At 40.1% G+C, this 26,702-nt stretch overlaps 1 protein-coding gene across 1 annotated transcript; it reads right to left on the reverse strand.

Annotated features, from left to right (window-relative positions):
* LOC134755788 (short stature homeobox protein 2-like) lies at window positions 1–26,352 on the reverse strand. Its single transcript, XM_063692392.1, has 5 exons — window positions 25,862–26,352; window positions 18,382–18,566; window positions 10,652–10,709; window positions 2,975–3,165; window positions 1–570 (listed from the first exon to the last, which is right to left on the reverse strand). The coding sequence occupies exons 1-5, from the start codon at window positions 26,073–26,075 to the stop codon at window positions 358–360; spliced, it is 861 nt and encodes a 286-aa protein (XP_063548462.1). The 5' UTR covers window positions 26,076–26,352; the 3' UTR covers window positions 1–357.
* Between the last annotated feature and the right edge of the window lie 350 nt (window positions 26,353–26,702).

The following is a 26,702-nucleotide window of genomic DNA, read 5'->3' on the forward strand; positions in this document are numbered from 1 at the left end:
TCATTTTTTTCAGATGAAAATATTGTGTGTGAGTATAATTATGTTGATTATGTTTATGTAGATACTTACATATAGGTATAGTGTAGTGTGTTCACCCTAAACCTTTGATTTTAGCTAAAAGTTAGTCATCACGCGACGCGAGTCCAATAACTTTTCGCCTGATACATCATCGCTCAAGACGGTATCACCACTATCACTTACTTAATTACAACTTTGAAGTTGTACGTCGTGCATTTTTTGGAATTATAATTGTCTACTATCACCCACATCCGATTTCGTTCAACTTTCGTCGTCACATAATATATTTTTTTACTTATGTACACATTTCACAGTTAAATTGATCGGTATGGCGTGAGGCTATGCGTCTGCGGGCGCGGCGGCGGGCGGCGCGGATTCGGCGGGAATCGGCGGCGTGGGCGCTCGCGCCGCGGCCAGCGCGGCGGCGTGTCGGCGCGCCTTGAGGCGCAGGTCGGCGATGGAGGAGGAGCGACAGCGCGCCGCCAGCGCCGCGAGGCCGGCGTACGGCGGGCATAGCGCCGCTGCAGCCGCCGCTGCTGCTGCACTCGCGTACTGCGTGATATAATAAAACAATGTATAGATTATTATATTAAATTCGGTTATTGGGAGGATTATACGTGCAAAAAAATTATATCTCTCACTACTTGTTTGCTTAAAAATACAAGCAGTGGGTGTGTAATAGTTATCTCTCTCTATCACTCTCCCATATTAGTGCGATAGAGACGGTTGCGATTCATTCGCTAACGGAGCGTAGGTAAGAAAGCGATTGGCATGTTGTCTACGCACCCTATTTCTACGAATGATTGATATAGCCGTAGCAGGTGGTAGCAGGAAAATGCTACTACGGGCTACGGCGTAGCAGGCGAAGCTCTTGTTAGGGTCTAACTAATGGCTTTAAATTGATACGCAGGCCAATTCAAACTTACATTTTGACAACATCAAAATTATATCTAAATGACGTCATTTTGTTATTATACGCCAATACATGTACTGACAAGTACGAGCGAAATTCACGCTCGAATGATAACTAAATGACATAATTTTGATGCCTCAAAATCGCAAGCAAGTTCGAATTTGCCTCACGTATTTAATTATTTTCTCTTTCACATGCGTTTGTAGGTTTATGTTACCCACATGTTACCGAACTTGCGCAAGCGTACTGAAATAGTAAGTTCCTAATTTGTGGAATAAGGGAGATATGGCCCTAATCGTTTACGATAACAAATAGACACCGAAGATGAAAGGTTTTTATGGGGTTCAAGGGGGAGAATTCATTCGAGTATCTAATTATAAAACAAACTTGAGATCTGAAAGCCGGAATGTAAAGCGGAAGGCAAGGAAAATGTCGTCTCGGCATAGCGATCTCCACCTGAAAGGGCTGAAAGGGCTAAAAAACTATTGTCAAAAATCGGCTTGTTTTTCCATTCTATTAGCAGATTTTGTAAATGCCCGTTTAGTTTAAACTGCAATCTGTCTCAATTGTTGCACATTATGTTAATATTAATTTCAATTTATTTATTTCCTTTAAGTACAATTTTAATTTACATCATGTTGTTCATAAGAGCAGGAAACGATTCCTCCGTACTAGTAAAAACTGTATGACGGCAGGAAGCACCACCTCTCCCGGATCACATTTAATCTTATCTAGCAGCAGGTATACATGTGTTTTGTACAATAAAGTGATTTACTACTACTACTACTACATGTATTTGCGCAGTACTAGAGAGATATATATATATATATGTAATATTGTATAAAGATGACAAGAAAATGAAAAAAATAAAACAGGTTGCAACAAGAAAAAAAAAAACAAAGCAAATAGCATTGGAAATAAGTGTTTGTGTATGTGTGTGTGTGTGTGTGTGTGTGTGTGTGTGTGTGTGTGTAGTTGTCATCACTAGTGAGATTCTAAAGATCATGAGAAGCATAACATGTATGGAAGCATATATGGATATATGATGGATATGTAATATGTGAGGAAATCACAACGTATATAGAAAAAAAAAATTGATATCAAGATTATCAAGCATTGCGTGACTGATGGTTCATTTTAAGTGGAGGGTAATTCTTAATATACGAAAGTAATTTGAGAGAGAGAGAAAGATAACGAGATTTATTTAATTACTTGTACACTTGGATTTATGGCATACCAGCATTATATTCACGACCTGCTTAAAAGTGATTTATTAAACTAAATTATTCGACAATGTTGAGGGCACCTTGGACATCACCGTATGCAGCCAACTGAAGGACAACCATAAAGGCCAATCCAGACGGGAACAATTTTTCATCAAACTGATTAAATTGTCTGATCAAATCAGGTGGTGTGGACGCAAACGCCAATTTAGCTCGCCTATTTCGACCGCCGATTATGACCGATATTACCGATTAAATGGAGGTGCGGACGCAAGAATACCAATTTGTGACGCTAGTATTTGCGTTTGGCGGCATTTCTTTTATTTAGTCATTAAAAATCACCATAAATCTTAAATTGGTGATTAAATTGGAGATCAATTGACGTTAATTTATTTTCTGATCAAATCGAACTTTGAGTTGTATAAAATTTAGTTTTATTTAAATAGTTTTTTAATTTATAAATCGTGATAGTATTGTGTGAAATTGCGCGCAAAGTTTGATATATTGTTTATTTACCTAAATAAGCATAATGTTTTTGTAGCTGTTGGTACTCCTTAAACTGTCTTCACTTTCCATCAGGTGTGACTAGGGCCAATCGCCGATCAGTTTATAATAATAAAAAAATAATAATAATAATAAATCGGTCGATCATCTTGTCTGGACTGGCTAAATTCAGACAGTAGTAAGGAGCCACATACTAAATCCTGAGGGCTTACCGCGAAAAACGAAAATAGAAATTTCAGATGAAAGAAGAAGATAGATAGAAGTGGCAGATGATGAAATGTCGATTTACTTATTTCGCAGTAGGGCCTCAGCATACCTGGTGCGCCGCAGCAGATAGCAGAGCTGAGTCGAATGGCGCGAAGGCGGCGGGCGGTGGGTGCGGCGCGAGCGGCGGCATCGGCGGCGGCGGGCCCGGCGCGCGCGGCACCGCCGACAGCCGCGGCACCGACACGTACGGCGCCACGCGGCATGGCTCTAAAGGAGTGCCGCTCCCGGCTACTAGCAGACCTACAGAAATAGTACATTACTACAGAGGCCGGGAAGGAAGGGGTTGCCGGCCGAATAGAATATACGGCCGAACGTAGTTAGCTAGTGAGGCCGGATAGTTATGAGGCCGACAACCCCTTTTCACGCCGATGTATGTATAGTGCTTTTCTCAAACGTTTAATATATCATCTTCAATCATACTATCTTTGTCTTACACTAGTACTAACACCCAAAAGAAAACGATAAGTATAGTTTTTTTTCTTCTTATTTACTGACAAGATTTGCTTGACCAACTATATATATCAATCAAATATCGTTTATTGTTTTTTTTATAGGCGTATTGGCAGAATGTCATAAACGAACCAAAAAGCAAATATTGCTTATTGATTTTTTGTTCCTGCTCCATAAATTTTTTTCGATAAAAAACTCGACACTTTATGCTAAATCGTCCCAAATTCAAAAGTTTTCATAACAATGTTGGGCAAAACCTATTTCAATTAAAATAAAATGAAAATAACGGTTTCTATGTCAATTATGAGAGCCGACGTCAAACTTGCATTTAAAACTGTAATTTGTTCAAGATCGTAGAAGATAAGCTACGCTCGTAGACCCTCTACGAGACTATATTCACCGCTCGGCACAACGTAATAGTAGATTGTTAACCAAGGGACGAAAGGCACTCATTTCTGCCGAGGTATTTTGGCGCTCGAATGCAGTGAGAGCGCCAATAGTCCGAGGCAGAAATGATGCCTTTCACCCGAGTTAAACACTCTACTTTTCATTTCGAATACGAGGAAAGTAAAATGCATGTATTTTTTTTAAAACATGACTAAGTATACATTTTTATAGTATTTCTTGAGGGTACTTTCAATTAACAATTCAGACAAAAGTATCGTTATTTATGGAATGGAGAGTCAAATATCAAAATGAAAAATTTATTACAAATCCATTTAAACTCAAATTTCAATTGCGTATCGTAAAAAAATTAAAAAAGTCGTACTTCGAACGTAAAATGCTCTAGTGCAGACACGTATCATTTTCTGCGCACCTTTTAGAACAACAATGACCCTCTTTCAGAGCATGAGAAATGAAAAAACAATTTTACTACCCGTAACTCTATGTAAATCAGATTAAATAAAACTCTTATTGCACAAGTTCCAAAAACAAGTAATTGTTCAAGCGGACAGCTGTCATCCCCGCAATTGGCAGAGACAAATGACTGCAAATCCCACGATATCCTTCCCGAACTTCACTTAATTAAATTGATATTTAAGTAAAGCATAATTTGCTCGTAAATTAAGTGAGAACGGTTGTTTATAGCCCGCCGGGCGAAGTATCAATTAATAAATTAACGCGGATCTGCCCGACTTAAGGAGCTGTTCGGGTCTCGCCTGAGCTAAAGGATTCATTAATTTAATTACTCTCACCTTACGCCTTTTTCTCTCTATTAGATTTCGGAGACGTGATTTTTATTACTTTAAATCTCTTTCTTTTTATCTTTTGTAATGTAATGATATGGATAGATTAAGACTTTGTAAACGCGCGGCCTAGGTACTAGATATCGAACTAGAACACGTATAGACTAGGTGGTTGAGCTAGGTAGAGAACAATATGTCAGGGCGGGAGGCGGTACTGGGCGGGGTACGACGCGCGCTCTAAATCATAACCTCTCCGGTCGCCGTCGGCATTATTAAAATGGATGCTCCCTGCGTGTATGAGTTATTTCCATATTTGACACCGAATTACTTTCGAGAAGTGCCGACATAAATACGAGCGGGTACGTCCAGCGTGCACCCCTCCTTGCGACCGCCGTGCATTTATTTGATTAACTCTGAGTTGTTTAATTTAATCGAGTTAGGTCGGCAGGGTTCTCGCTCGCGTTATTTTAAAGCGTTCGAAACATCTTTACAGCGGTTTGTGCGCAATAAAATATCGCCGCCACCCTCCCGGGCGCGAATAACTTTACAGTTTTATGAACAGGGGAACAATTAGGCGTCGGTATTCTTTTATTTTTGCTGCGATTGTTTTTATGGCGCGGAGCGCGGAGATTCATGTCTTCGTTAAAAATGAATTTTTAATTTTATGAAGATTTACAGTTGTACTTGGTAATATTTATAATTTGTTACCTGCGCAGCTGAGAAAATTTTTATATTTCAGGGAATTCAAATTATGTTAATTGTACCGTTAGTGAGTTTGAGTAATAGCACAATCGGAATAGGACAAACCTCGAAATCTCTTGGACAGTCATGAAATTTGGTATATATGTTAATTAAACGTCCCTTTTTCATGTCCACACCATTTGACATTTGGGGACCTCGAGGAACCGCAACCATCGTGGAAAATGTCTCGCGTTTGTTCTCGCGTGGAAAATGTTGATATTGAGGTAGATCATGTACAAATGTATAGACTAACGTGGGATTTCTATTCATCCAAGTTTCATATCAAAAGAATGTCCCCTGGCAAAGTATAAGCGCTCGATCTGGATTCAGCAAGTATTTTCTACAAAGGTATGTAGGACTTTTTTGTGTAGAATTCAATAAGCTTTAATGTTGCCTTACACAATATTTCCATGGAATATGTAAATTCTGAGGAAAATGCGAGTTTTTCCAGAAAGGCACTCATTTTCCAAGATGGCTGCGGTTCCCCGAGGTCCCCAAATGTCAAATGGTGTGGACATGAAAAAGGGACCTTTAATTAACATATATACCAAATTTCATGACTGTCCAAGAGATTTCGGCAACTGGTCCTATTCCGATTGTGCTACAAAGAACTAGCTACTATTTAGCTTCTCTAGCATAAAATTAATGAAAACTAACCCAGCCATAACCAACAAAGAAAATACTGAGGTATATTGGAATGTAAACAAAAAACAAGATAATTCTACAAGTTTATTTAAGAGGAAAGGGGACGGCCGCTTCTCTATACAAACGTAGACCCCATTTTCCTGTCCGGAAAAATATTTTTACATATTAACCATAGCTAATGCCCCTATGTTTGACTTTTTTAGATTTTTTGACTACTTTAAAAATTAGGAGCAAAAACAGATTTCATACAAATTTTTAAATGCTCCTAACTTGTATAATAATAAAAATTCAAACGTAGGGGCATAGCTGTGATTTATATACAACAAATTGTGTCAATATATTTCAATAATGTTAATATCCAGAGGAAAATGAGGACTACGTTTGTATGAAAAGGCGATTTCGCGCGGGTCCTCCACTTTCGTCTTAACAGATGTAGACTAAGCTGCTATTCTCGATTCTGTGATATTATCGAGTAGCGAGAGATGAGCAAGTTAAGTCAATACATTAGTAAAGTAAAAGGTTTATCTAATGCAGCGGTTCTCAAACTTTTTTGGCGACGGAACCCTTTTGGAAAGCAAAATATTTGATGGAGCCACAAATAAAAAAAATCGTTTGACAAATGAACTGCGGACCAGAGATAAAGGAGAGCTGGTTATAGATTTGTTTTCGCTTTTTCTCGGGGAGCCCTCACACTCGGAGACTGCGGAGCCCAAGGGGTCCGCAGAGCACACTTTGAGAATGGCTGATCTAACGCAATTTGATATGATGCAAGCGCGGTTACAAATGATGTTCATCGAATGTCATTATCACACATTTGGCAACGGCGGCGCTGTAATCGATCACGACAACGGCGCCGCAAACGATTGCCCCAACAACATCGGGAATATCCGCGCTCCGTCAAAGGGGCACAACAAATAACCGTTTCATTTCACTTTACATGATTGTTCTCGTGTTAGGGGGGCGGGGGGCACATAAGTTAATAAGACATTTAGCAGGGGACGGCGGGATTGCGTCCGAATGGCTCCCGCGGGGAATCATTTTATTCGATTCCGGAGAGCGGCTTTTTTCCGCTTTACGCTCCGTTTAGTGGTGCTCGCAATCTCGGGCGCGCGTCGCCTCTAGTTCGTCTCTGTGACGATATGAGCGGCGACAGCGCAATACCGCAGAAAGACAATTTGTGCTAAATTGATATTTTATGCCCTACATGTGAGTGGGATGTGGGACAAAATGATTCTTAGACGTCACTTGAACTTTCCTTTTATGAGTACGTATACGTACAAGTACGTATTCGGGATTTAAGAATACTGAAATTTTACAAACTGTAACCTTTATTTCCCAACGTCGTCGCTTGAAAATACAGTGACTTGAAGATACAGCCAGACAATGCTAGGCACGGTTGGCAATGTTGAGGAAGTTTACGGTACTTGATGTAGGTAATGATGTACTCGTATTTACCTAGGTTGTTATTGTTACCTAGTTTAATGAAAAGTACCATTCTTACTATGGTGTTATGTGTTATGTGATGTGAATTTTAATTATTCGTTAAAAACGTTTTGATGTAAGTAAATGCGTCAAGCGTCAAAAATCTTGTCTAAATAAATAAAAATATGTAGCCTAACATATCAAATAATATTTTTTTTATATATAAACGTAAAAGTCCTGATTGACTGACTGACTCACTTAAATCAACGCCCAGCCCAAACCGTTGGACCTAGAGAGCTGAATTTTTCACAATAGGTAGCTTTTATGACGTTAGTGTCCACCAAAGATAGATATAACTCCGTAATAGATGGATACAGTCTAAGGAAAAAACGTGCCTCGAAAATCAAGAAAATTTGATTCTCGTTCAGAGGGCGCTACTAGTTTTGGCCTACAGTCGTATAGATGGCGTTGACGGTTTCGTTTGTTATTTAACAATTTTAACGCATATCAGTGAAAGAACATGGGTCAAAATCATAAAAATAATTAATGCAAATAAAAAAAATCATTTATCTATATTTAAATACACTATCGTATTTTTATAAATCTTCATTTTTAGTTTTAAAGTATGTCGACAGATGGCAGTGAATTTACTGGGGTTTCAAAATTTACTATGACAGTACCGCTCTAGTATAAGTTACACTATGGTGTCCACTAAGAAGGGGTTTTACAAAATTCATCCCTTGAAAAAGTGAAGAAGGGTTTGAAAGTTTGTATGGAGATCAAATATTTTTGTGAGTGTGGGACGTGAATCTTTGTATAAAGGCATATTATTAGAATACAAGAAAAGTAATTTCAGCGTTTTTAAAAATCCATTCCTTAAAATCGTTAAAAAGGGGTTGAAAGTTTGTATAGGGTCCAAATTATATTTTAAGCTAAGAGTTTGAAACTTCGCAAAAAGGTATTTCATTAAAAGAGAAGAAAGCTAATTTCAGCGTTTTTGAAAATTCATTCCTTAAGGTGGTGAAAAAGGGGTAGAAAATTTGTATGGATGTCTAACATTTTTTTAAGTGCGCGACTTGAATCTTTGCATAAAGACATGTTATTAGAATACAAGAAAGTAATTTAAGCGTTTTTAAATATTCATCCCCTAAAAGGGTTAAAAAGGGGTTGAAAGTGAATCTATTACAAATGCTTTGAAACTTCTTAGAAAGGCATTGTATAAGATTCCGAAAAAGTTATTTCAATGTTCTTAAAAATTCAACCCCTAAAGGGGTTAAAAAGGGGGTGTAAGTTTATATGTGGTACAAATTTTCTTTTAAGCTAGGAAGTTGAAACTTGGTAAAAAGGGCATTATATTAAAATAGACGAAAACTGATTACTTACACCGTTTTTGAAAAGTTTGTATTAATAGTTTCGGGAGCGAATATTTTTTTTTAATAGTGGACTTGTAAATCTTCTAAGAGGGTCGAGAGGGATTATATCGGGAACATTTTTTTTTAGTTAGGGTCTTGAAACTTCGTAGCTTGTGAAAGACAAATTTCATGCGTTGTATAATTATAAACAAATGATTAACCGTCCCTACTGATATCTTTTGCTGCATAATGTTCTATATTATGCTCATGTAAAATATATAACCACCAACATACAAATCCACGCGTACGAAGTCGCGGGCAACAGCTAGTTTTTTTATAAAATTATATTAAATAACATGAGGCCGGTGCCGGTGGTGCGGCCAACTACCTTCTACCGCATCGCCGATCGCTAAGTGCGATGTGCAATTCCCTGAATTTATCGCCTCGTGTGTTCGCTTATTCCCGCGATTTTTTGCCTCGCGCGGATTCCCTCGACCCGCCATTTTAATTATTCATCCGGCTGAGTTATGGTCGAATTAAAAAACTGTTAGAGTCGGACCGGCTCCGGCGGGGTAATCGAGTTAGAGGAAGTCATGGAGAATACGTAATACGGTAGTGCAGTGTTTATTAAATCCTGGCTTTGGTTGGAATCACTCATGTAAACTACTTATTAGTGCCGTGTTGCAGTAAATTTTGGTTTACTTGGTAATGACATACCTATACCTACGTAAGGTCTATTATGTAAATGGAATGCCTGTGGGTGAGCGGCGCACTATACGAACAGATCATTGATTATGCTGCTTAGTTGCTTACTGTGATTTCTTACCTAAAATAGATTTTATTTCAGTGAAATCGATCTTCCCAATTAAAAAACCGAAGTTGATGTTACCTAATGTAGCAAAGCATTTAAAATTACCAAATAATTCTATTTTACATGCGTGCGTCTTAAAAAATTTATTAAAACTTCATCGGAACCCGCAATAATATCTTAAACGTAGCAGTGTGTATAAATATTAGTCGAGACTTTACTGTGTGGAATAATATTACAGATGAATCATGCATTAAAGCGATTCCTGTGACCCTTGGCACGACTGACAACTGACAATTCATTCCCGTTAGCACCAACTTGCACTATTTAGCATTTAGCGCAGCCGCTCGCTCAAGCGGACTGGCACGATTAAGCAGCGGTGCCAACTCGCCGAACTAGTTTGCCAGAATCATTTGCAATTTGTAGTTTTCGACTACATTAAACTCGGTATTTAGTTTGGGATGCATTGCACGGAGTTAAGTAAGTTAGAGGGAATGGGGTTGGAAATGTCAAAGGCGAGGCTAACGTGAATTATTGTTGTGTATTTGGTATGTCGTGGTTTGAATTTTGCTACGAATTAATATTATAAGAGACCTAAGTGATACACGACGTCACTTTATTGAACTTGGTTTTATATGCATAAGCAAAGCGCTTACAAACCGGTTCTCCATACATATGCATAAGCAAAGCGCTTACAAATCGGTTCTCCATACAAACGTAGTTTCCGCCCTCATTTTAAAACAACTAGCTAGATTGCTCTGAAACTTTGTACTTACAATAGGATAAGGTATATCTACATATGTCTGTAATTACTTAATGTAGCTTCAGATACCATAGTTAAAAAAATACAGCGAATTTAAGTTTTTCATACAAAACTTGTTTTTGATTTATTTCGTTTGTTTTATAAACTGGAGCTATATAAACTAATTACAGACCTAGATATACCTAATGTCATTGTATGTGCAAAGTTTTATTACAATACAATACGTAGTATTAAAATGAGAGCGGAACTACGTTTGTATGGGAAGGTGCAATTCGGCCGAGCTTGCCGGGGACTCTTAAGTGGTTTGCCTATGATGAGATTGATGAGTAAACATGACTTTGAAATTAAATGCACATACCTTTATGCATTTGGCTCTCATGTTTCCGACATTTGGCGCGTCGATTCTGAAACCACACCTGCGAACAAATATTTATGTCAAATTAATGTATCTCCGACTAACAAAATTCGATGGGGTGAACGTAACTTAGAACAGATAAATAATTATAATGTAATATGTGATAATGAGTTAAAATATATAGATTTTCCTTCAGAATTTATCACGTGTTGTGGTCAGTCTTGTACTGATGGTAGTCACAGAGAGTGTATTGATAAATTGTATTATAAAATAGTTAATGTGTTATGTCGAGCGGCAAGTTGCACTAGGGGTGACGTCATGCGAAAGGGTCGTAAAAAACCTGTGACTGGCTGGAATAAGCATGTGAGCGAGGCTCACGCGAGTGCCAAGCTACATTTTGATACTTGGGTGTGGTTTGGTAAACCAAATAGGGGTCAAGTATATGACAATATGATTAAGTCCCGTAAAATCTTTAAAGGTAAGTTGAAATGGTGTCAGAACAACCAAGAACAAATAAAAATGGATTTAATTGCTGGTCATCATGCAAAACAAGATTTTCGAAAGTTTTGGAAATGCACTAATAAGTTAAGTTCTAAGCTTGGTACTCCCGTGAGTGTCGACGGTGTGTCGAGTCCCGGGGAAATCGCAAATATGTTTCAGGACCATTTTAGCGTTAAGTCACCCTTAGGACCGCCGAACAGATTGCTCGACACTGAGGACTTTGGCAAGCCCTCAATACTGATCACAGCCAAGGATGTCAGTTTGGCTATACAGAAGATGAAAGGGGGCAAATCACCTGGGCACGATGGCCTCAGTGTCGAGCATCTGCGGTATGCTGGCAATCACCTCCCTCGCGTACTTAGTCTTTTATACAACCTCTGTTTAGGTCACTCGTATCTTCCACAGGATATGGTCAAAACTCTGGTGGTGCCTGTTATCAAGAATAAGACAGGGGATGTGTCGGATAAGTCAAATTACCGACCCATCTCTTTGGCCACGATAGTGGCAAAAGTACTTGACAGTGTGCTCAACTCGTATTTAAAAAGACAGGTTAAGTTACATGACGCGCAGTTCGGGTTCGTTCCCGGGCTGTCGACGGAAGCCGCCATCTTGAGTTTGAAACACACTGTCAAGTATTACACGGACAGGCAAACACCTGTCTATGCATGTTTTATGGATCTGTCGAAAGCTTTCGACACGATTTTCTACGACATTCTCTGGCGTAAGATGGGTGATATAGGGCTTCCACCAGAGCTGATCTCACTGTTTAGATACTGGTACCTGAACCAGGAGAATACGGTTAGGTGGGCGGGTGAGTTGTCGAATCCCCAGAGACTGGAGTGCGGAGTAAGGCAGGGGGGGTTGAGCTCGCCTCTGCTCTTCAGCCTATATGTCAATGCATTGATCGAGGAGCTCAGCAGCATGTATGTCGGATGTTTTGTGGACGGTGTCTGCGTCAATAATTTAAGTTACGCAGACGACATGGTCTTGTTGGCCCCCTCGGTCACTGCATTGCGCCGGCTAATTGCTGTCTGTGAGACATATGCGGTCTCGCACGGTCTCTCATATAATGTTAAAAAGACCGAGTACATGGTCTTTAAAGCTGGCAGCAAATGTCCTTTCTTTTTTCCTCCCATTGTACTTAATGGTGTTCCACTTACGCGGGTTACTAAATTTAAATACTTAGGACATTTGCTGACAGACGACCTGAGGGACGATGCCGATATGGAGAGGGAGCGCAGAGCGTTGTCAGTCCGTGCGAACATGCTGGCCCGCAGATTTGCACGATGTACAAATTCTGTCAAAATAACCTTATTTAAGGCATACTGCACATCACTGTACTCGTCAAGTCTGTGGGTCAATTACACGCAGCGGGCTTACAATGCTCTGCGTGTACAGTATAACAACGCGTTTAGGGTGCTACTACGGCTTCCACGATACTGCAGCGCGTCGACTATGTTTGCTGAGGCGCGGACTGATAGCTTCGACGCTATCTGGCGTAAGAAAACGTCCTCGCTCTTAAGTAGGGTACGTGGGAGCAGTAATAGCATCTTAAACATGATAGCTAATAAGCTTGATTGTCCTTTGATGTGGAAATTGTGTCAAAGGACAAAATCTGTGTTTATTATTAAGTACTAACGTAGGCTAGGATCAACTAACACTCTTTGGACCATTTTGTTGTCTTTAATAAAATAAAATAAAAATAAAATAAATAAATATATTAGAGCCGTAAAGAAACTTTTAAAATTTATCTTGATTTAGCATTACTCGAAGTGCAACTCACAATGTTGGATTGGGCCCCATACATTCCACGACTCTTCACTTTCCGAACTGACTCTATATTTTTGCTTGCGAGATGCACTAGCAAGGAAATGTCAAATCAACATTAAATTAAGTTGAGATTTATGAAGCTGGAATGCGGCTAAGGTTCAGGGATTTGATTGAATTGTAGACGATTACAAACCTCGAGTAAAGTTTTATCACTGATATTTTATATTTATTTAATTTTTATTACACATAATAAAACACGCTATGCCAGAAGGCAAACTTAATGCCATAAGGCATTCTCTACCAGTCAACCTTTAGGCAAAGCAGATAAGTTATCATCAACATAGATATTTGTTAAAAAATGTAATCTTTTGTAAGAAACGAATATAAAGGAGCAGTAGTAGTGGGTAGTAGTTGATGGTAGTAGTCATTTCGTCGCGAAATTACGGCACGTTTATGTAATTTTTCTTTAACCACCTGCAAAAAGAGAGGTTTAGTGATACTTCAAATTCAAATGTATATTTTCGATTAAGCCTACCTACCTAGGCTTTATGAGATGTGATTACCTACACTAATTGTGAAGCCAACCATTTAAATTTAGCCAAATTCGTAATCACTAGAACAAACAGCATGCAATCTCAACCCGCCGTCGTAATTGTATTACGCCGAGTATACGATGCATGTACATTTGTCACGCGAATGTCAACTGTATGTGTGTAGTGTATGGTTGGTTTTTGATCGATAAGGGGTGTGTTGCATGTACGGTGGGCAAATAGTATACCTAACCGCATTAGTGCGAGAGCACGCGTCAGGCTCAGGCTGATTGCGTTGTGTTAGGGTTCGATCGACGAACTACATTTATCATAGAATATGTGTTTAGGTATTAGGGTTCCGTACCCAAAGGGAAAACGGGACCCTAAGACTCCACTGTCCGTCTGTCTGTCAGTCACCAGGCTGTATCTCATGAGATGTTCTATGTTCATGAACCGCCGTGAGAGCTAGACAGTTGACATTTTCACAGATGATGTATTTCTGTTGCCACTATAACAACAAATACTAAAAACAGAATAAAATAAATATTTAAGGGGCTCCCATACATAAAACGTGATTTTTTTGCCGTGTTTTGCGTAATGGTACGGAACCCTTCGTGCGCGAGTCCGACTCGCACTTGGCCGATTTTGATTAAGTCCTACAATTGACACGTTACTTTACAATTTTTGTCGTACGTTTTACGTTACGTTACAAATTAATTGAACTTATGTCCGGCTTAAATATTGTATTGTTCTTCTCGTACTCAAATCGGCTTTCTTTGAAATGAACGAAGTTGACGAACTTTCAAACTATTTTAAGTAGGTTTAAACTATAAGCAAATACTTTTAAGGCTAGGCAAACCGAGGCCCGCCCCATACATTTGTGATATTTTCAGTTGTTATTATTTTGTCACCGTGTCAACAATTACTATTACATTACAAAATGATTCGTACCCAAATATACGATTATAAACTTGCCCTGACAGAAAATCGAATCAGGATAATTCCGGGATAATTATCACAGTTGACCTGGGCATATCTTTCAGATGATTATTATAAATTTAAACCCTCCAAATAAATATTATAGACTTCCAGATTTTGAACAAAAGCTTTAGGTATAATTGACTCCAGCGACCAACATATTTGCGGCACAATATGTGACCGAGTGTAGGCACTGGTAAACAAAACAGTCGCGACCAATACGCTAACTAGGGGCGCATTCATTAGTGCTGATTACATTAGACGCTAAACGATAGACAAACAAACGAGAGTTGTGAGGGTTCACAAAGCCTTGGTTTTAACAGAACTAATTTTGGTACTATAAATTGATCTTTAGATCAGTGATAATGTATAATATGTAACGCTCTTGAGGATTGGTATTTTTGGACAAGTTACGAAAAATATGAAACTACCTTTAATGTTAATGGGTCTTTCATTTTAACCTAACCTAGAACTAGTGTTTGTCTGTAATATGTGTGCGCATTACCTTTATTCGCTCCGGGCATAGACATAGTATATACAAGTAGTTATAGACATAAAACCGAGCGACCAGGGGTGAGAGAAACACATATTCATGTATTATGTATTGACAGTTTCATGTATGGCAGCATAATCCTTTTTCTCTTTCACTGTTATAAATTTTGGTATTTCGCTATCGCCTCCTTGCTATGATGCCATAACCCGACCATGAAAACATGCCCGGTCGGTGATAAAGACACTATTTTCTCTTTCCTCTTATAGGAATCGCAATAAGACTATATTTCTCTATCAAAGAGTGTCAGGCCCTTGGCTCCGTGCATGACTGTGGTGCCGCCCTAGTGGATGTGGGACATATTGCTAATTTGACAGTTGCAGCTGCCAAATAGTATGAAGATGTCGTCCCATTTAAGTTCGTAATTTCACCACGTCGTACCACTTGTCGTCACGTCTTGACGTGAATAACTTGTCAAGTGACAACCCCGTGCCGACACTCATAGCTCGATCATAAAACTGCGGCGCGCAAAGAAGATTCACGGTTTCAATTTTGCTTGCCGGCGGCGAGTATAGGTATAACTTTATACCTAAATCTGACTTTTGTGAAGGAGTGAATTTTCTGTACGGTAGTACTAATAGTTATTCTGTGGTCGTACGTTGGCTTCGCTTGTATTTTCCCCACCACCAACTTCTCACATAGTCAATACCTAGTGTTCAAGTTTCATTGTTTTATTCCTCTTAAGCAGCTATACGATCAATATGTAATCATCAACATCCTTCAGCCTTCAGTCGCCCACTGCTGAGTATAGTCCTCTCTTCGTGTACGCCACTTATCCCGGTCCTGGGCTCGTCTCACCCAAAAGTGCCCCGCGATGGCCGCGATTTATCGAACGTCATCCACCCAACGAGCCAACGGACGCCAGGCGCTTCTTTCATCCGAACACGGCCACCTAATTAAAGGAATATTTTTTTTAGATTTTATTGTAAGACTGTCGGATTTTTTGATTTATATATCTACTAGCGACCCGCCCCGGCTCCGCACGGGTGCAAAGCTGATGTATTATACATATAAACCTTCCTCTTGAATCACTCTATCTATTAAAAAAACCCTTTATTTTATCCCTGCATCAAAATTCGTTGCTCAGTTTTAAATTAAAGATCTAAGCATACATGGACAGACAGACAGCAGGAAGCGACCTTGTTTTATACTATGTAGTGATGCCAAATTGCAGCTTTCTAGCACTAACGATCACGGAGCAAAGCCTCGGAACGACAGACAGACAACCGTACGAGTACATGGCGAAACTATAAGGGTTTCTAGTTGACTACGGAACCCTATAAAACAAGGATATTAATATTTTAAAAATAAAATATTTAGATCACTACAGTTTCACTCACTAATAAATAATAGTGAGTGAAACCGTAGTGTGTCTGATGTCTCACGATAGTTTAATTTCGATTTTAAAAATAACAACAAAATAAAGGGTGGTTATTATCTTCCTAAAAATTGTCATCAACAAATGAAATTATGTCGCCCTCAAAGTAAGTTGATTTCTTCTTTGAAAGTAATGCCTAATGCATAAACACTGCAATCACAGACACTCAGTGCAGATTGCGATCAGATTTCAATAAATCTCAGTCAATTGACAGTAGTGAAGACGCATGCCGGTCAGGGCGTTTATCCACTTATACCACTTAACGCGCGACTAACGCCGATATATGGCCGATAAAGATCACTTGTTGGACGCTCACAGCTAATTACATGCATTAGTAATAAGGGTGAGGGGCCGTGTAGGTAATTAATATCGCATGTTATAATGTTCCAAGTGCCCCTACATTGTAGTCATGTGATGTAGGTGAGGGCTTCATTTGGGGCAAAGATATATGTGTATAAAACAAGTAAAGTCTAAGGAAAAAACGTGCCTCGGAAATCAAGAATAAGCCAAGGCCAAGCCACATAATTTGACTACGGTATAGAGTTTGTAGAGTTATAAGCTTGACTCTACAAGAGATCTGATAAGTTTATGACAGTGCGAGCCTTATGGTTTCGTCTTGGCAACATTTTACATGAAAATGTTTTTGGTGGTATTTCACTTATTTTTGTAAGTTGCTTATAACAATCTTCCATCCCCTAATTTAATTTTATTTAATATTAAAAATTAATTTACTATTTTTTTCCTTTTTTATTGCAGCTGGAGGGTAGTGCGTCTCGCTCGTTGAATCATCGCTACAGCTCTTCTAACTGTTCTAACGTGAAGCTGGTGTTTGGCGGCATTGAGAACCTACTAGCAGGGATCGGAACCGGTTTTTTGCAAAAACTTTGAAATAACCATATATTTAGAATTATTTTATACTCCAAATGTAGGACTGAGTTGTTATTAGGTAACGACTTCGTATTATAAGATTGCCCAACTAGTAATGAAATAATTAATAAAGAACGAAATAATACCGGTTTCGTTGCCATATACAAAAAAATACCGGTGTCCGATCCCTGTCTACTAGACAGTTTTTTTACCTGCACTCTTGCCTCAACGAATCTAAGTCGTAGACTCAACTCTCTTCTCGCATGAAGGCATCTGGGTACGAACAATAGTATAATCTCCCCCAGCATGATGAAGAAGTGTTAAGTTAGTTACTATTAGACAGTCTTTCAGTGTTACATGCACTCTCGCCTCGCTGAGACCGAGTCGTTGACTCAACTCTTCACGTATGAAGTCGTCATAGTAGTGCGTCTCGTCGAATCATTCGTTTCAGCTCTCCTAATTGTTCTAATGTGAAGCTGGTGTGTTTGACATTGATAAACCTACTATAAAGACAGTGCTACCTACAACCTTATGCTCCCCCAGATTAAAGTTGGTGCGTTCGATAGTTGCTAGATAGTCTTTCAATGTTACCTGCACTCTAGCCTCGCTGAGTCCTATTCGCTGACTCAACTATTTACGCATAAAGACATTAGGGTAATGTGTCTCGTCAAACAACCGCTCTAGTTCTCCTAACTGTTCTTCCTTCTAGTTTGTACTCGTACCTATATTTGTCATTTATTACCAGACAGTATCACAAAACATTACCTGCAGCTGCACTCTCGCCTCGCTAAGTCCTAGCCGCTGACTAAGCTCTTCTCGCATGAACGTATCATGTCGGCTGTACACAGGTGTGTACTACTGTGTGCGATGAGTGTGGAGTGTGTACTACACACTCGTCGAGAGCCTCTCGCCTAGAGTCTCGGCATCGCTCAGATCCAATAGGAGAAGCGCGAGACGAGACAGGAAGAGCGAGACAACAAGTTAGCAGTATGTACACACTCGTTCTCGGCCTGTCTCGGGGTCTCTCGACGAGTGTGTACAGAGCCTGCATCAGGATAGTGCGTCTCGTCGAATAACCGCAACTCGCAGTTTTAGCGTGAAGTTGGTAATTTTGACACTGCATTATATGTAATGATGTACGTTCAACATTGTTTGTTACCTGCACTCTCGCCTCGCTAAGTCCTAGCCGCTGACTAAGCTCTTCTCGCATGAACGCATCAGGGTAGTGCGTCTCGTCGAATAACCGCTCCAACTCTCCTAGTTGTTCTAAAGTGAAATTTGTGCGAGACCGCCGCTGCTTGCCGCCGCCATTGCTGATTGAGTTCGATGATTTGTCGGATACATCTGTAAAAGTAGAAAATAGTTATTTGTGCAACAAGAGAGGAAAGTTGATTTTTCTTGCGAGTGTTTATTTTGAGTCCCGAGAAAGCGAAACACTCTATAATTGAATCACGAGCGAAGCGAGTGATTCTAAGGTAGAATCTTGAGCGTAGCGAGTGACTCAAAAACACGAGATGTAAAATAACTTTGCTCTCGTGTTGCACACATAATTTTTCACCTCACTAGTGAGAACATATTAAAGGTTAAAATGTATTTCGAATTACACAGAAAAAACAGAAAAAAAAAGTATCATAATATGTACGATACGATAAGATACGATACGATACGATACGAGACGAGACCGGACCTGACCGGACCGGACCGGACCGGACCGGACCGTACCGGACCGTACCGTACCGTACCGTACCGTACCGTACCGTACCGTACCGTACCGTACCGTACCGTACCGTACCGTACCGTACCGTACCGTACCGTACCGTACCGTACCGTACCGTACCGTACCGTACCGTACCGTACCGTACCGTACCGTACCGTACCGTACCGTACCGTACCGTACCGTACCGTACCGTACCGTACCGTACCGTACCGTACCGTACCGTACCGTACCGTACCGTACCGTACCGTACCGTACCGTACCGTACCGTACCGTACCGTACCGTACCGTACCGTACCGTACCGTACCGTACCGTACCGTACCGTACCGTACCGTACCGTACCGTACCGTACCGTACCGTACCGTACCGTACCGTACCGTACCGTACCGTAAAGTAGGCTTGTTCGAGCTGCTGAGGTGAAAAGGTAATTGTTTGCATTTTTAACAATTAAACTATTTTATTTTATATTATTGCCTGTACAGGGCGCCGATAATGCCTACTAGAAAATAGTTAATATAAAAATTGACGTTGTTATTACAAATACAAGACTGTGGTCTATGTCTAGTCTGCTTATTCTTACATCAGAATATTATTGATACAATAAGTTCGACTGTTTGATATCTAAGAGTCTGTTTTTTTATTCCGTAGACTAAAATGACGTTTCATGTGTAAGACATGACATTTCTTAGTACCACATGAAATTTCATTTTAGTCTACGGAATAAAAAAACAGAATTATAGATTCGAAGATATTTTTAGGGTTCCGTACTTCAAAAGGAAAAAACGGAACCCTTATAGGATCACTCGTGCGTCTGTCTGTCTGTCTGTCCGTCTGTCACAGATTATTTTCTCCGAAACTACTGGACCAATTAAGTTGAAATTTGGTATACATATGTAAGTTTGTGACCCAAAGACATAAACAAATAAATTTTAAACATAGGGGCCACTTTTGGAGGGTAAATGAGAAAATTAAAAAATAAAGTTTTTCACACCATATCGTGTTATATATCAAATGAAAGAGCTCATTGTGAGAATCTCAAATAAATTTAGAAGTTATTCAAGAAAATATGCAAAAAATAACCATTCCCCCCCTTTATCTCCGAAACTACTGGGTCTAAAATTTTGAAAAAAATACACAAAATAGATCTTTACCTATAGATTACAGGAAAACCTATTAAAAATTGCAGTCAAGCGTGAGTCGGACTTAATTACTTAGTTTTTGATCCGACCCCTACGGATTTTTTAAAGACGTTTCACATAAAAAATACATTGTCTAAATTGTGTAATGTACGGAACCCTTGGAACGCGAGTCCGACTCGCACTTGGCCGGTTTTTTTGTATCAAAATCCCTATAGAATGAGTGACATCCGGCCCCTACATACGGCAACGTGTTAATATTATTAAAAACACTTTAAATCAGTATAGCCAACTCCCTCGGGCTTTACTTATATCTCAGGGGTAGTTTACCCCTCTTGATGTTTCTTATGAGTGCCGTTTCGTTTTATCTTAAATCAGGATAAATTTAATAAAGTTTACCTTTGGCCTCTTTATTGGCTGTGTCGGTGTCGAATATTTTTTTTATTGATTGCAAAAACAAAATTAAATAAATAAATATTTACTTTTGAGCAGGTAGACGGTTCGTAGTGAGTTCGAAAGAGGCTAGTGGAAAAACAAACTTTTTGACAGCAGTACATGCAGGTAGGTAGGTACTTATATTATCATGTGAGCCCCTGTGAGCGAGAGGTGGTGTCAGCGATGTCAAATTGAGATCAAAATGTAAAGTTTCGAATGCCCCTCGAAGGCTTCCTTGTCTTAAAACAGACTCAGAGTAAATAACTAATACACTGACTTTCCTAACTAACAAGTCGCCTTTGAGGTATAACTCCAAGTGGCGTCAGTAACAGCGAAAAACGCGCTCAATAGCCCACATACATAAACGAATGAGAATCGTTTCGGCCAAGTGACACCTCGATCGTGCGTCTCACAAAGCGCGGCCTCGCCAAGCTTCAATAAATCCCTGTAAGCAGTCCCGAGCACGGGACGGCTCTACAGACGGTGACGTCGGTGACGAACGAGCGATACGTTTAGCAGTCGTTTAGAGCAATTTAGCAAATTGGGAAGCTCTCCTTTTTATACGGCAATTATGTAAATGGAGGGATTATCCAAGTGTGGGCGGTGCCGGGCCACACCCTCTCCCCTTTCGGCCCCGGGGCCATCCGAGCTCCTTAGACGCCTAACGACCTGAACGGTGATTAATTATCGAACGGTACGGAATACCCCCGTGATTTATTTGATAGAGAAGTCTGGATATCCATTAACGAGTTATTCATTTGCAGTAGTGATGTGCTAATCTGTGATGATAGAACTTAATTTGATTTGGTTTTGAAATGTTACGGGTTGTTGATGTTGAAGTATTCTCATTATGATGAGAAGGTATGGAGAATTGAATAGTTTATAGGGTTCTGTACCAAATAGCAAAGGATCCCTAAGCTGTGATACTGGAGGAAGGTCAGCAATAAAAGTGTGTATTAAATTTTTTTTTGAGAGTAGCTTGTTTTATAATTCTGAATTATAGCACAATTGGAATAGGACAAACCTCGAAATCTCTTGGACAGTCATGAAATTTGGTATATATATTAATTAAAGGTCCCTTTATCATGTCTACACCATTTGACATTTGGGGACCTCGAGGAACCGCAGCCATCTTGGAAAATGTGTGCCTTGTAAAGAAATTCGCATTTTACTCTGAATCTACGTATTCTATGAAAATATGGTGTAAAGCAACATTAAAGCTTATTAAATTCTGCACATAAAAATCCTCATTTCTTTTGCAGAAAAATTAAATCTTCTTGTAGAAAATACTTGCTGAATCCAGATTGAGCGCTTATACTTTTCCTGGGACATTCTCTTGATATGAAACTTAAAAAGAAAAACCACGTTTGTCTATACATTTGTACGTGATCTACCCCAATATCAATATTTTACTAGGGTAAATGGGTTTCAGTACAAACTTACAGAACGTACAATAATATTTGAAAAGGAAAACTACAACACTGTATTTTTCAGGGAGACCAAACTTCGAAACGGCGCGGCGGCGGCGGCGGCGGCCGACGCGTCGCGACGCTGCCGTGCCGTGCCGTGTGCCGACGGCCGACGGCAATAAATGCGCCTACCTTACGAGTAGATTAAATTAATATAGAGCGGTATTAAGGATTTACAATTTGTTAATGTGTTGGTTAAGAGAATACGTCTCCGTGAGTGCATTTCGCTCGTACCAATAAGTGATGGGAACACAGATTTTAAAATTAAATTATATACTGAGGTATAGGGTAGCTGCTTAATCGTTTTTATTATTATTATTATTTGTATCTCCTCGGATTTCACGGGCCTATAAATCCCGGTCTTTTGATAGGCTTGCGTGGGGATATAGATCCAACACGTAGAGGCCCCTTGGAGAGCTTTAATGTCATGTAGAACGCCTGCTGGAACCCGTTCACAGGCGCAACAATAGACACCCATGAACCGGTCGCAGCAGGCATTGGGACTATTGCAGAAAAAGTGAACAGTATACCGGTCTATGGATTGAAGTTTGGGTGGACAATGAGACTGGGCTATTGTAAAGAACTCCGGACACCTGCCATAACAATGTTAATTCACGTTATCGAGGCAGGTGGTGACTTGCCGCTGACTAGATGGGCCCCTGAAACTGCCGTCGTGAAGACGACCAGGAGCAACACCGGTGTGAGCGGCTCAGGGGTGTCGAGAGGTGTGCACCGCTTTCTACCCAGTGACTGTTAACAGCCACTGTGCCAACTCGCGTCTTATGCATCTTTCACTTCCAGCCCTGGAGCATATAGCTCTTACGACTCCCCTCTGGACGGCCAATGAAGGCAAGCCAGAGCTGAGAGTCCTGCGGGTCCCCTTGGGGTCCACTCCGACCGACGAAGACACGCCGGAGACGGAGACCCTGACCGACTCTCTGGAGCACTCGGGTCAGTGGGGTCGTCACTCCCCAACAGCTCGCCACAAGCTGCCCTGCGGGCTTATTATTATTATTATTTGTATCTCCGTTACAAACTCTCGGGTTTTCAGGCCCGGTCATTTATAAGGCCTGCGTGGGGATATAGATCCAACACGTAGATCGTAGATCCGTTTGGAGAGTTTTGATGTCATGTAGAACGCCTGCTGGAACCCATTCACGGGTACATAAATAGATACCCGTAAACCGGTTTCAGCAGGCATTGGGAGCTATTATAGAAAAGTGGAAAGAGTCCTGGTCTATGGCTTAAATTTAGGTGGAATATAATACTGGGCTATTGCTAAGAGTTCCGGACACCTGCCATAACATTGTGCTATACAGTGCTATCGAGGCAGGCGGTGACTCGCCACTCGCAAGATGGGCACCTGATGCGCCATCGTAAAGACGGCCAGGCGCAACACCGGCGTGAGCGGCTCAGGGGTGTCGAGAGGTGTGCTGCGCTTTCTCCGAAGTTACTCGCGGCGTTATGCCCTTTAACACTTCCACCCCTGGAGCATATAGCTCTTACGACTCCCCTCTGGACGGCCAATGAAGGCAAGCCAGAGCTGAGAGTCCTGCGGGTCCCCTTGGGGTCCACTCCGACCGACGAAGACACGCCAGAGACGGAGACCCTGACCGACTCTCTGAGCACTCGGGTCCGTGGGGTCGTCACTCCCCAACAGCTCGCCACAAGCTGCCCTGCGGCCTTATTATTATTATTATTATTTGTAATGCAGGCAGGCAGTTTAAACAACTGATAATGCCTGTATCCAGAGTCATAAACCAAGTTCTCAGTGTTGAGTAGAATTTGCTTTGTGCTTATCTATATAAATAAATTGTTTCAAAAGCATAGCATTTACATACATATTCTTAAGAGAATATCATATTACTTTTATAAATTAAGCATTTCACCAAGCATGGCTGTCGAAAAGCTCTTATACTCCTCAAAATGCTAGGAAGAACTTTTGGCCTAACATGTTCAGATTTTAATAATAATTATATATCAGAGTATTAGATTATAATAGGCTACCAGCGATATGGCGATATAAATTGGAATATTTACTCGGATATTAAATTTTTGCCACAGTATGCTAAAATATGAAACTTACTATCTATACTATCGTGTCTAATATAATAAGTATACCTTTTTATAAGTATCTTTGATAGGTTGCTTATAGTTTATTTATGAAGCTGCCTGAAAGTGATACGTTTCTGTACTAGGGCGTTTCACTTTCTAAATATTTATACGGCATGCAATGAAAACTCCGTTCTAAACGGATTTGTTGTATAATTTCCATTATGATATTGAACTCCTGATTCCACGAACAACGATCATATTACTTAAAATTTTAATTGAGTGTCCTCAAAAATACTACCCACTAAAAACATTTTCATGTAAATTTTAATAACAAATATGTTTAATATGTTTATGTAAATTGTTGCCAAGACGAGACCATATGGCTCGCACTGTCAAAAAGTTATCAGATCTCATGTAGAACCAACCTTCTAACTCTACACGCCCTAACTCTACAAGCCCTAACTTCACAATCTCTACACCTTAGTCAAAATATGTGGCTTGTCCGTTTCGTTACTACAAATAGAAAAGTATCGCTCCAAAAGAGTTCTGAACCATCACACATTTTTTTTCTACTTTATTTTGATGAATCCTTTAAAAATCTTTAAAAAATAACTACTTTAAAAAGGATAAAACAACATAATATTATCCCTTTAGATAAGCTAGCAACTGATATGTTTACAGTCATCAGTGCCAAGCCAAATTCTATACCGGTCAATAATATAATTCCTGTAAACAACTAATGGACATCAGCTATCTTTCTTTCTTATAAAACCGCACCAGAGGGCTTACCGCCAATATCAATAAATCGAAAATCGTGTTGTAAGCCCTCGAGGTCGGCGTTTAGTTCGACGGTGTGTAGCCGTTTTTAAGATTTGCCTTGGCACCGACTTCAAACATATCAGTTGCTAGTCACATATTTTAAAAGGGGTTAGTAATTTGTTTCACAAGGAGACAAAAATGTTATTTAACTTCTCGTACTAATATTGATACCCGAGCAAGCGAATTATTCCAAAATTGAACCACGAGCATATAGCAAGTGGTTAAAAAAGTGGAATCTTGAGCGTTGTGAGGGTTTCAATGCTCGAGGGTTAAACAGACTTTGCTACCGAGTGAAACACCACACCAAAGCTATGAAAATAGTATATCACTGTAAACCCTACAAATAAAATCCAAATGAACGCTTATAAATTAAATATTTATTATTCATAATCATCACAATCCATTCTACCAGTCAACATGAGGATACAACTCATAACTCACATGAATTTACTTTGCCACGCTTGTGGATAAAATGCAACATTGATTTTAATTATAAAAATTCCATACTCAGCATTCATTTGGGCTCGATTTGTGATGTTTTACAGCTACCTATAGTATTTTTGTATTTCACTCGGTAGCAGCCTCGTGCCTTATTGAAACCCTCGCAACGCTGAAGATTCCACATTTTGAATCTTTCTCTTTCTCGGGTATCAATGATATTAGCACGAGGGGTTTTAAACAACTTTTTTTGCCCTCTGATAAAACAAATACCCACATATTTTTCTAGTTTTAATTTTACCACATTCTCAGTGCAATACACATAGAAATACTCATACCAAATTGCAGCTATCTAGTACTAATAATAGTAATAATCACTGAGTAAGCCCCGGCCGGACAGACGAGTGAACGGACGGACGAACAGACAGACGGACATTGTCTAAGTATTTAGGGTTCCGTAGTCAACTAGGAAAGAGTTTCACTATGACTCCGCTCCATATCTAGATCTGATAGTGCCTACTGTACAGCTATGTACCTAGCTACGAGTAGAGCGTGTCCAAAGCTGAACTCACCATGTTTGTGGTCGTCTTCATCCTCCCGTTTACAGGGCGCGGGCACGGGCGACAGTAACCAATTCCTAGGCCGCTTCGGCGCTGGCGCCTCCAACGCCGTAATATCCACCTCTTCATCCGCATCCTCCGGCTCCCCGGGCTCCGGCGGCGGCGCCGGCGCTTCGCCCCCCTCCAGCGACTTGCTGACGAAGTCCGCCAGCCGCTCCATCACCATTACTGAACACGCGCGCCCGCTCGCGCCACGCTGAACAAACTACGCTAGAAGAGGCGGCGCTACGCCCACATCAACTTTTACCCGACATATCAACCCATTAAGACCCCTACAGTTTGTAAATAGGGTGTATATTGTTGTGTAATAGCGCGAGGGCGTGTAGCGAAGCCCCGCCTGCCGCGCGCAGGCGCTGTGGGCTGCAGCCGCGGGAGTCTGGTCTGGAGCCCCGGTGAAGCGTAATGCACGCCTACATTATCGTTATATTGACAATGAATCTTTGATGCAAAAGTCCTTCCCCATGGTGTTGTGAGAATTTAAAATCAAGTAACGAAATTCGAGCCGGTGAGTTGAAGATTTGTGTGTTTAATTATATAATGTACCTACTCAATAGGGTATATTGAGTGAAATTAAAACTAGAGTATAGGTAGATTTCAAGGAATTATTTTATTGGTTAAAGCTATCTAAAACTACTTATTTATACTAAACTTATTGCCTTTCGTTATAAACACTTATAAAAATAAGAGTATATTAATTAAAATTATTAAAAGTCTATGCCACAAATAAATGAACTAGGTTAGGTAAGTAGGTACATCTAGTAGATGGTGTTTAATCCAATCCAATCAATGGTCA

This window comes from Cydia strobilella, chromosome 3, assembly GCF_947568885.1.
Source record: "Cydia strobilella chromosome 3, ilCydStro3.1, whole genome shotgun sequence".
NCBI classification, from domain to species: domain Eukaryota; kingdom Metazoa; phylum Arthropoda; class Insecta; order Lepidoptera; family Tortricidae; genus Cydia; species Cydia strobilella.

What these genes read in the sequence shown, in the direction of transcription:
- LOC134755788 (XM_063692392.1), bottom strand. Translation starts at nt 26,075, where the DNA reads ATGGTGATGGAGCGGCTGGCGGACTTCGTCAGCAAGTCGCTGGAGGGG. An exon ending in TTAGCGAGGCGAGAGTGCAG is followed by an intron (nt 10,710 to 18,381) that starts GTAACAAACAAT and finishes ATTTGTTCGCAG; the next exon opens with GTGTGGTTTCAGAATCGACG. An exon ending in TATCTGCTGCGGCGCACCAG is followed by an intron (nt 571 to 2,974) that starts GTATGCTGAGGC and finishes TATATCACGCAG; the next exon opens with TACGCGAGTGCAGCAGCAGC.